Raw genomic sequence first — 12,327 nt, 5'->3', positions numbered from 1 at the left:
ATTCCCTGTTGCAATGCTGGGTATATATGTATACACATAAACATTGGATTCTAACAGTGTCTAAGCCTGTCTAAGATCATGTTAAGACCTTAATATGATAGTATATATGTAAATTTAATATACTAGAAGAATCAAAACTGTAAAATAATATAATTTAGAATCAAATATATCACTTCTTTTAAATATCTACCTTGTTTTATTATATATAACCTATACAGTTGCTTACATAAATATATACATCAAATACAGGCTTAGGTTTCAGGTAAGCATAGGTGCTATTAACTGTAGAATAATTAAATTGTCTTTAGGTATGTTGACTATATTTTTTAAGGGGACTGACTTGGGGGAGGGATACATATATATGCATATATGTCATATGCATACACACACACAAAGAATATATGCTAAGAGACCAGATTTTAATTGTTCCCACCACAAAAAAAGAAACGAGAATCTTGTGACATGATAAAAGTGTTAACTAATGCTACGGTGGTAATCATATTGCAGTACAAAAATGTATGAAATCGGCACATTGTACACCTTAAGGTTACACAATGTTGTGTATCAATTATATCTCAATTTTGTTTATTTTTATTAAAATATAGTTTAATAAAACAATGTTGTGTTAATTTCTACTGTATGTCAAAGTGATTCAATCATTCATAATACACATTCTTTTTATATTCTTTTTCCATTATGATTTATCTCAGGATATTGAATATAGCTCCTTGCGCTATGCAGTAGAACTTGTTTTTTCTATCCATATGTAATAGTAGGCATCTACTAACTCCAAACTCCCAGTCCATCTCTCCCCTTCCTCCACCTCTGTGTGTCTGTTTCTGTTTTGTTGTATTTTAGATTCCACATATAAGTGATATCATATGTTTGTTTTCTACTATCTAACTAGCTCCACTTAGTATGAAAATCTCTAGATCCATCCATGTTGCTACAAATAGCATTACCTCATTCATTTTTTAAGACTAAGTAGTACTCCATTGTACACATGTACCGTATCTTCTTTACCCATTCATCTGTTGATGAACATTTAAGTTGTTTCCATGTCTTGGCTATTGTGAATAGTGTTGCTATGAACATAGGGTATATCTCAGTTTTTAAAAAGAGACTGGAGTTCCTGTTGTGGCTCAGTGGGTTAAGAACACAACATAGTGTCCATAAGGATACGGGTTCGATCCCTGGCCTTGCTCAATGTGTTAAGGATCTGACATCGCCGTGATCTGTGGTGTAGATTAAAGATGTATTTTGGATCCAGTGTTGCTGTAGCTATGGCATAGGCTGGCAGCTACAGCTCTAATTCAACCCCTAGCCTGGGAACTTCCATATGCTACAGGTGCAGCCATAAAAAGAAGAAAATAAAAAAGGAAAAAAGAAATATAGTCAATATCCCTAAAGGCTGTTTAGTTTTACTGCAGTTATGTAATATGTCATGTAGTTTGTGTATACATGTATATATGAAGAGTTTTGCATATGTGTGGTCCAATATCTTATTTCGCAACCCTAATGTCCTTTTCTTTTTTTAATATAGTAATATTTTTATGGTGTCCTTTAATTGATAGCCTATACATGTAAGTGCATCTCTCTCAGTTATTCATAGTATTTGCATATTTAACAGAACAAAACACGAAGTTAGTGGACTTGAAGCTGAAAAAACTCCTAGAAACTCAGCCACAGGTGGCAAATTCACTTTCCAGTGCTGCTCAGAAAGCTATAACTGAAAGTTCAGAGCAAGACATTAAGGTAAATTTTACTTGTTTCAAATATTTGACCTGGTTCCTGTGTATTCTGATTTCCACTGGCATTTTATAATTCTAAAGTTAATTTCTTTCCAAATTCTTCACTTTAATATTAAGATATAAAAATTTCATTAAATAGCCAATAAATTAAATATCCATATGGCAATCAGTATTCATATACAATTTTTCAGAGAAACTACTACATTAAATTGATATGTCAGTAAAGGTAGGAACTATTCTTGACATCCGCATGCATTTATATTTTGCTAACAAGAATATTGCTAAGAGAATTCTAGCATATTCTATCATTTTCACTCTTCTACTTATTTAGATTAACTAATACCTGAAGATGGTATGTGATTGAATATAAATGTTTAAGATAACTTGCATGTGCTTTGTGCTAGTAGGAATCTTACCTTGTGTAAGATTTTAGCCAAATGCCCCGTTATAGAATGATGATGATGATTTGAAGTATTTATATTATCTCCACTCAGGCCACCCCCCGCCCTTTTCCTAGCACTGTATCATTAATATTTCTCTAGCTTTAGGGCACTCGTAGTCTTGTATAACTTTTCACCCACCTGCAGACTATGGGGACTGCCCTGCTGACTGAAAGGATTTCCTTTCCCTGACACAGAGATGCTTTGAAGTCCCAAAACAATGACTTTCATTGCTTTTCCCTTATACTGTCGGTTTCTATAAATTGGTGATGAAAGTGTGTGGCAACACCAGAGGACTTTTGGTCTCTATCTTTGAACAAAAGGAAGCCTGGATCAGGTCTGATTTTTTGCGTTCAATTTAGCTTTCTGCACTGGATTTAATGCAGAATGAAGCTGGCCTAAGAATAATACAATGGATTGAAAAGGCTAACTGAATTAGTGGGTTTAGAGGAATACATTTGTAAAGTGGCAGAAGTCCCTAGTCATAAAAAGGTTTCTTAAGATGGGATTTGCTGGCTAATCACACTGATATTTTAGCATGTTGCCAGGCCGCAAAATATTTAGCCGTGTTTGTTTACTTTGGTAGAGGCTTGAGTTTTAGACTTTGGAGCAGTTATTATGATAACAGGAGGATACACACTTTTCTTAAACAAACACACAAACAAACAAAAGCCACAATTATTTCTATCCTAGCTACATGACTAGCATATTTTAAGCATGATACTAATAATAAATATATAACTTAAAAAATGAAAGAGGTATTTTCCTTCTAAAGGTTTGATTATCTAAATGGATAAAATCGGTTTTGCTTTCCAAAAATCTTTTATGTAGTTATTTTCAAAGTTATTCCAACAAAAGATATGCTTTAAATAGCTTGTCTTGTGTATGGATCTTTTTAGTTAAGATTTTTTAAATGGTGCTTATAAAGAAGATATAGAGTCCATCTGTTGTCTTGAAGCTTTCAGCATTGATTTGGGGTTTTATTTTTTTTTAATAAAATGCAGTTTACACGTTTATAAATGAGGCATTCTGTATTTGTGGAAAAGGATAAACTGTTACCTTCCCTTGAGGATTCTGTATCCCAGGCCTCCTTGAGGCTAGAGAATAGGCCATTGGAGGACTCCCTCATTACCGATTGTCTCAATGCAGAGGAAGGGCAAAGTCTTGGTAGCTTTTGATAACCAGTTTCAGCATTCAGCAGGCTTAGCTATTAGTCATGCATCTTAGCCTTTCCCTATTTACTTTCAAAACACTTAATAAAAATAATAAAAGATTAGGTATAAAATGAAATATTTGTTTGGTACACAGCACCTCGGTATCTGCAGCTTCCACACACTGCAGTGGTTCAGTCTTCTGGGATATTTCTTGTTGATAGAACCATTTGAATTTGTTACCAGTATTAACATAGGAAGCTCTGGAAAAGATAATTGTAGTTTCCTTAGCTGTAAAGGGCTTACTTACAAATCTGGCTTTGGAAAGTTATAGCTGATGAAATGCAGTTCAGTGGGGTAGTATTATAATCCTACCTTTTAGCCTTCATCCAGCATTAGTCGTTTATCTCAATGGGCATAAAATTAGAAACTAGTTCTTCTTGTCATACAAGTCTGTGGGACTATACAAATGGATGGGGCAGAATAGTGGGCCAGGGTGGGGGTGGTCATAGACAGAGGCAGCATGGTTTTTAAATGATACATATCATCAGGAGAAGACACAGGGACAGTATCTCATGAATCAAAGTTATCAAGAATGATCCTCCATTTAAACCATGTCTCCCAGAGGTTTTGGTTACAGGCAACAAACCTTGCAGTTGAGCTATTTAAAGCTCTTTACAATCCTTCTTTCTTTCAAAATGTTTCTAAATTGGCATTATCTTAAATCAGTAAAAGTTGTTTTACTAATGTGTAATTTCACTTTTTTAAGATCAGGACTGTCTTACCACGTTTGTTTTACTTTTAGAATGGCACAGAAGATTTCCGGACTGAGCGATTACAGAAAGCAACAGAACGATTTAGAAATCCTGTTGTGTTTAGCAAGGATTCTACCGTCAGAAAAACTCAACTTCAGTCTTTCAGTCAATATGTTGAGAATAGACCAGGTAGGAACACTTTTTAAAATGTTTTCCCATCTTATGATTAAATAATATTTTGTTATATATATGTATGTGTATATATAATGCTGATAATGTAAATCCACATTTCAATACACAAATATCAAGCTTTATAATAATTTTACATGTCTTTCCCTTTTTTTAAGAGATGAAAAGGCAGAGATCAATACAGGAAGATACAAAGAAAGGAAATGAGGAGAAGGCAGCGATAACTGAAACTCAGAGGAAGCCATCAGAAGATGAAGTGCTTAATGTATATTAATTTTTTGTGTGGTTTCATGATTGCTGATAATTCCAAACTGTATGTGGAAATAGTGCCTTTATTTGTTAAAATGAGATGTTAGGTTTTTTAAGATGTCAATCTGCAGTGCATTCAAAGCAGAGTGAGAGGGGTGCACTGTTGAATTAGTCTGCAGTGTGGTGATAATTGTCAGATAAAAAAAAATGAATTTTTCAGAGTTCCACAGCCCCAGCTTCCTTGAGACATTTCCATCAGGGCACTTCCCATAAAGAGATTCCAGTATTGATCTACCGGGAGGATTTTAATTATTACAATAGCAGATACCGCAGAGCTGCAGTTAGAGGGAAAAGTCACATGAGACCTGCTAGAATTTCTCAGCCAACCCATTTTGTTGGCTTGGGTTAATGGGTGTTCAACCTTTCCATTATCCAGATCAGCCGTGAATTACTAGCTGAATGATGTTTGCATTAATATAATATATATGGTAATTTCTTCACTTAATTAACGGGGAGGTTCAGCTCAGTAGGGGTATGGGCTGATCATGTGTAAAATTGATTTGTGAGGGAAATATTTGATAGACCGCAGGGAGAAAGCTGCTTTTGATGGACAGCTGCGGGACAGAAGCAGGAAGAACAAGTTTTAAGTTGAATTTTTGTCTGGAAGCATAGCTCTCTTTAATGGTGCTACTTTTTTTTTCATTATCTACAGTTTGTGTAAATATTTGCATTGTTTTTACTGTTAAAATTGTCTTTGTTGGACTTTAAAAATCCTTGCAAGTGTACTCAGTGTTACAAACTATATTTTAGGGCCCTGCCTAAAATCTTCTCATTTTTAAGTTCTTATTTTAAAGTTGTTTTGCTAAGACCTAGAACATCTTACTACAGAGAGCAGTTAACTGGTATATCTGGATGAAATATTTGGTATAAGTTACAGAATATTTGAGTACACTATATCCTCACACTTAAGAAATCTGATTACAAATGTTGCTAATATTTTTAACTGAACCAATCAGTAAAAGCGAGGAAGTTTACATGTTGCTTATCACTTCTGCTTTCCTGTTTCTTTGTTACTCATACTATGTTTTGTCCCTCTGGATGGGAATGAGAAACGAAGTCCTTTTTGAAAATGCTCTGCTCTCTGGCAGATGGGTACAAAAAAGCATTCACCAGATTCCAGATTTTAAAGTTACCATTAAGCACTTATTCTCTTGTTATAATTTTTCGGTTTTATTTCATATTGAGATGGGAGAATATCCACTCTGTATGAATCTTTAGAAAATACAGTGACTTATTTGATCAGACTATCCTGAGAAATTATCAGTTTCATGATTTCTTAAAATGTTTTAGCTTTTAAGTTTTTCATCTACCATAATCAGTTTAACAAGAAGCTGGTGTAAATTGAGTTCATGTGTGAGTGCAGTTTACTAGTTCCAAATAAGTTATTCATATGGTTAGACAGGTTTGTTGATTATGAGAATTCCAAAATGTCCTCATAAATAACATAATTCTTGATTTTTTTTCTTGTTTATGGAGTTAAGATAATTCCTTATGGCTTCTTAGAGATTAATGTGCTTCTAGGTAGGGAAGGGATTTGACAGAAGAGGATTGTTCACATTTATTTCTCTGAATAAATGTTGTAAGTGCTGATAGTAGCAGTGGTGTGGTGAGAGTAATCACTTAAGCAGTTCTTCAGTATTTCTTAGCTACTTAGAAAACTTATCCCTAGAAATGTCACAAGGCAAACAAGCACTCTAAAGAAAGCTATAATTAGTTTGCAACTATACCACAAATAGCCCTGCCCCCAAAGATCTAAATTTTGTAATATGAAAATAAAAATTAAGGCTGTATTGGTACTCTATAATAGAACTGCTACTTCAAATAAAACTTTCTGAGGATAAGCTTTTTCACATGCATGTTTGTAAAAAGTAAAATTTCAGATTGAAATTTAAATCTAGTTAAGTGGAATATTAACCAATCATTGTACTGGTTGCATTAGATCCAGTGTAGCAAGGTTTGAAAACCACCTGTCAAGTTAGAATTCACAGCTACAATAATTAGTAATACATCAACAGAATGACATGCTAAAGTACAGGAGCCAGCTGGAGGGATAACTGGAGATAATAGAAACTTCTCTTTTATCATTTTTTGAAGTACTATAAAAAACATAGTCACTATGAAAACAAGAAATTTTATCTTTTTGATATTATTTTTTTCTAAGAACAAATCTGGCCTTTTTCAGGATAGATTCTTTAAGAATCAATTCCTTAGTAAAACTCCATTTTCATTTATTATGCTTTTGAATTAAGGATGTAACTGGTGTTGTTTTGACAGTCACCAAGGGGAAAACTATCTTCTATCCTTGTCCATACTTAAATAACTCTGCCATCTCTAAAGAGAATTTTTTCCTACCTAATGTTAACTTTGTAAATCTGGCAAATCTGAGTGTTAAATTATAAATATAATACTAAACAGCTGAGATTTTTCTCTATTTACAAAATTTTGCTATATATAATACATATGAAAGTTTTTTGCATCACAGGGATTTGCCTTTTGGTACTAAGGGTGATACTAAGGCCGTATTTGGTTCTCTAGGTAAGTGCTTTACTAAGTGTTTGCAGAAAGGAAAAATGCAACTTACAAGTGATTTTTTTTTCCTTCCTGTTTGTTCTCTTTAACAGAAAGGGTTCAAAGACACCAGTCAGTATGTTGTAGGAGAATTGGCAGCACTAGAGAATGAGCAAAAGCAAATTGACACCCGTGCCGCGCTGGTGGAGAAGCGCCTTCGCTATCTCATGGACACAGGTACGGTGCCCAATTACACTGTAAACAGTTTTGGCAAATTGAGCGTTCACAAACTCTTATAGAGTTTTGGAAGTGTGAATCTTTGAAGCCTGAATGTTCAGCAGAACTGCCTTGAAAATAAAAAGGCTGCGATTTGCAGCCACCTCTCTGGGCCCTGGTGATAAGAGTGCCTTCATGGGAAGTGATAACTCGCCCTGATACCGTGTGAGCCAGCACTATTGAACAGTGTGCTCATCCATGCAGAGTTGGAATACACATCTGTGCCTCATTGATATGCCACTGCTTAAAAAAAAAGTAAGATCTTCACTGTTCTACTGATTCATTGGGAAAAAAAAAAGATTTGGCCAGCTAAAGCCATGTACTGCATGAAACAGAGCACTATGCATAGGGGACGGCTCCATGGACTAGATCACTGAAATTTGAGAATACTATCTGGTTACTGATGCTCCACAATTTTTTTTTCAAGAGAACAGGTTTTTAAAAGTCTATAATACTTTGTGTCACAGTTGCATTTGAAAGGATTAAGGTATATAGGAAGGTTTGTAAAAATGGTTTGGAGCAGCAAGTTAGCTCCTAACCAGAGGGTAGATTGGCATTTAAGGCTGATTGCCAATAATGATTGAATAGATCTAAGTGTAACGTAAGCTACTGAGAAAAAACTGTACGTATATATTTTCAAGAAAAGGTATTTCTATAAAATATATCTATTTCTTTAAATTGCTGCTCCTATAAAAGAGGTAGAAATGGGAAATAAATTCAAATCGTTTACACCAAATTAAAGGAAATAATATATGTCACAATATAAGAGTGGAAAATCTATTCATTTAGACTAAGTAATTGCTTTAATTTTATGGCAGTGTTAAAGTAGATTGTAAAGTTGGTTGGTAAATTAGTAGCAGTAGATTGGGATTGGAAAGCTCTCTTGAACTTTTTCTTCTCTATTTACCAAAGATTTATTTACAATTAAAGAGCTCCTCCAGAAATAAGCATTTTGTATGAAACATTTGAAAATTACTTACATTAGTGAAAGCAGAACATACTAGAACAGGAAGAAACCTTTGGCTTTATCTGGCCTGACTGGTTTCAAACTGTGGTCTGTGGAGCCTTTAGGGCTTCTCCAGAGGTACCTTGTAGCTGCCAGGACACTAAGGGAGCAAGCACATAGGTGTTTGGATTTCTTACCTTACTTCAAAGAGAGCAGCTCTGAACTTCTTTCTTTGAAATATAGCTGACTTCTTGGAAGAATTCATTTATAGAAAAGGTTCTACTTTTTATAATTGAAAACAAACCCCTCCCCACATTTTTGTAAACTACTACCTAAATTTATTATACAGAGAAGACAGGCACAGGAAAAGCTCAATCACAGGTCAGCCATATCCACCAGTAAGTGGCCAACCAGAACCCTATTTAATACTGGGTTCTTCCTGCTAAAACAAGTTACCTAGAACAAGTTTATTATTGCCCTAACAAGTGACATGTATGCTCATTTTTATGCACATGCTTTTGTGTGGATTCAATAGATAGCTCATAAACCAATATGTGGTTTCACATTTGCATTTTTCCTTTGGTTTCTAAAGTGTTTTGAAAATATTGGTTATATTAATGATTTTAAAAATTAAATACTAGGTAATATAATTCTGTAATATATTTTTAAATTATTTCCTGTAAATATTTTAAGGAGACTAATTTTTTTGAGGTTCCCTGGTTGCTCAGTGGGTTAAGGATCTGGCATTGTCACTGCTGTGGCTCAGGTCACTACTGTGGCTTGGGTTTGATCCCTGGCCAGGGAACTTCTTCATGCTATAGATGAGGCCCAAAAAAAGGAAAATAAGGAAGGTAATTCTTTAAACAAATTCTTTTAAGTGGACCACTTTTACTCATTGTGTTGGATAAATTGGGTGTTAACTATGCAAGACCTTTGTACCACTAAAGAAAAAGCTAGAAATTCTGTTTCCTTTCCTTCTTTCATATTTGGAGCTTGATTTGTTGAGGGGTTCTAACCAAAATAGAGTCGAGTTCTCCTTCCCATCCCATATATTACCAGTGAGGCTTTATAGTGGCCCCATCCCAACTATTGATCATGTATCATCTAAAAGATAGTCATGGCCTACAGATTGATTCTAGAATCTCTTCAGGGCTTTATTTTATTTTCCTTCAGGGCTTTATATTCCATATGACATAGGATAGAATCTGGTCTAAACTGGATCTAGTAGACTTGCTTCCCCAACTTGATAAACTCCAAGGACCCCTCTGGATTATACTGAACCTCCTTTAGCTCACATAATGGTTTCCCAAGATTTTCCTAGAGCCTAGTTACCAAGGTGTTAGGGAAAAGATAAGGTGTTAGAAAGGGAAAGCATATATTCGTCTTTACACTTTTTGGAGCTCTAATACTTCCAACTTTTCACTTATTATATGTTATACATATATATATAAGGTAGTACCTTTGCCTTGGTATGTTAGAGTTTCCATAGACTTTCTGAATCTCAACCTTAGAAGAGCAGAGCAGATAGTATTCATATTCTTTACATGATGAAACTGAGGCTCAGATAGAGAAAATGGTTTATATAAGATGGCCTAATTACTAACAGCTAAGTTAGGACTTGAACCATGTTTTTACATTTTCTAGCTTTTGAGTCAGTTCTTTCCCCACTATATATTTTATATAGCAGAAACATACCTTATCGTCTATTTCAATTTTTATATACTTAAATACTGTCTATATGCAATTTTTTATTTGAAATTCACATATAAAATTAACCATTTTAAAACGTACAATTTAGTAGCATTTAGTATATTCAGTGTTGTACAACCACCACCACTATTTACAGAGTTTTTCATCACCTTAAACAGAAAGGTGTTCTGTACTCATAATTCCTCATTTCCTCTTCTCACGGTCTGCTATGACTTGCTAATCTACTTTCTGTCTCCATGAATTTGCTTTATTCTAAATATTTCACATAAGTGAAATCAAACAGAAGATATCCTTTTGTGTCTGGCTTCTTGCACTTATTATGTTTTCAAGGTTCTTCTATATTTTAACGTACCACTACTTCATTCTTTTTTGTGGTTGTATAGTATTCCATTGTGCATATATGACATATTTTGTTTATTCATTCATCCATTGGTGGACATTTGGGTTGTTTCCATATTCTGACTACAATGAACATGGTGTATAAGCATCTCTTTGAATCCCTGTTTTCAGTTTTTGGGGTTATATACCTGGAATTGGAATCAGTGGGTCATAGGGTAATTGTTTAACTTTTTAAGGAACTGTACTCAACTTTAAATGGGCCATAAAATTTATTTAAAAGTTGATTTGTGGGAGTTCCCATCGTGGCTTAGTGGAAATGAATCTAACTAGCATCCATGAGGACGCAGGTTCGATCCCTGGCCTCACTCAGTGGGTTAAGGATCTGGTGTTTCATGAGCTGTGGTATAGGTTGCAGACACTACTCAGATATGGAGTTGCTATGGCTGTGGTATAGGCTGGTGGCTGCAGCTCTTATTTGACCTCTAGGCTAGGAACTTCTGTAAATTAATTAATTAATTAATTAATGCTAGTTAAACTAGACATGAGTCCTCAGTCCCCAGAACTTGAGGAACTCTGGGTTTTAAGCACCAACCCTTTTGACACTGAACCCGTTGAATCTTGAGGGAAAGGAGGGTAAAGCCTGGATGGTGGCCTGGACTACTGGGCATTTTTCCTGGCATGTGGGGAGAAGGCTTTAGAAAGAAAATAGCAAAGGATTGTAAGAGAGCCTCAGTGAGTACTGCAGCAAAATGAAGAGGTACAGAGATATAATATCAGTGGCAGGGAAAGGGCTGGAAAGGTCCCAATATTCATTTGTGAAAGAGAGATCAATGTCAGGGTCAGAGCAGCTGTGGGGCTTTATATGACTGGTTCCTTCTGAAATTGAGTGATCCTAAATCAGTGAGTCTGAATATAAACCATATACTGTGTGTAGTGTGTGTGTGTGTTTTCTGCCATCCTACCTTGAGATCTATAAAATCTTTATGCAAATACTGGAGAGCTTTTTGCCATCAGTCCTTAATGTTTTGTGGTTTTGTTTTTGTTTTGTAATTGTTTTAGAGGAAGATTTTTTATATTTGTAGCACCTTTACTTCTTTGGGGACAGTAAAGCTTATTAGTTATTATTAGTTAGAACCATGCATGTGTTCCAAGCTGACATTTTGTATTAGGTATAGCACTAATGACTCTGTACTAGCAATGTTGTAAACCCTTGAAAAAATGGAGTTTATAATGGAAATGTTGATGGGCCCTTTTATTAAAGTGCTACAAATAGTGTTACCCTGTTTCTTTGCTATTCCTAATCTGTTTTCATGTGATGATTATCAAACCTTCTTACTATAGAACTGTAGATTTTTTTTTTTTTTTGATCTTTTTAGGGCTACACCTTGCAGCATATGGAGGTTTTCCAGGCTAGGGGTCAAATCGGAGCTACAGCTGCCAGCTTATACCACAACCACAGCAACATCAGGTCCAAGCTGTGTCTGTGACCTACACCACAGCTCATGGCAACTCCAGATCCTTAATCCATTGAGCAAGGCCAGGGATCAAACCTGCATCCTCATGGATACTAGTCAGGTTCATTTACCACTGCACCACGACGGGAACTCCCCTAGAACTGCAGTATTTTAATTAATAGTTTGGGATTTTTTTTTTTTAGGTGACAATATTTTATTATATTTTGAGTGTAACAATTAAACATTCTGAAGGGAGAATTGCAATAAAATTTCATCTTGTGGCTTTAAAACCCTTAAGCACTGAATTAAATGATTATGATAACCTCCTTAAGTCCCTGGACCAACAATACTGATTCTCTAGCTTTTATGTAGACTACTTACTATAAAAATCTAGCAACTGACCATTTGAAAATATTAAATATACTCAGAGAAAATAAGAATTAAAAGAAATAACTTCTCTGGACCTTCTTCAGAATATTTCTTTACTTCATCCTTTGAG

At 34.9% G+C, this 12,327-nt stretch overlaps 1 protein-coding gene across 12 annotated transcripts in view; it reads left to right on the top strand.

Annotated features, from left to right (window-relative positions):
* EHBP1 (EH domain binding protein 1) overlaps positions 1–12,327 on the top strand; it is a 350,723-nt gene that overhangs the window by 298,067 nt on the left and 40,329 nt on the right. For all 12 annotated transcript variants that reach the window (XM_047781969.1, XM_047781964.1, XM_047781962.1 and 9 more), the window contains 4 exons: positions 1,631–1,755; positions 4,148–4,286; positions 4,445–4,551; positions 7,217–7,340. In XM_047781969.1, coding sequence (XP_047637925.1) covers positions 1,631–1,755; positions 4,148–4,286; positions 4,445–4,551; positions 7,217–7,340 — 495 coding nt within the window. The remainder of the gene's footprint in view (positions 1–1,630; positions 1,756–4,147; positions 4,287–4,444; positions 4,552–7,216; positions 7,341–12,327) is intronic.

Source organism: Phacochoerus africanus, chromosome 5 (assembly GCF_016906955.1).
Source record: "Phacochoerus africanus isolate WHEZ1 chromosome 5, ROS_Pafr_v1, whole genome shotgun sequence".
In the NCBI taxonomy this organism is placed as follows: Eukaryota; Metazoa; Chordata; class Mammalia; order Artiodactyla; family Suidae; genus Phacochoerus; species Phacochoerus africanus.
The sequence above is the reverse complement of the archived record's forward strand: the minus strand, read 5'-3'. Positions and strand labels throughout refer to the sequence as shown.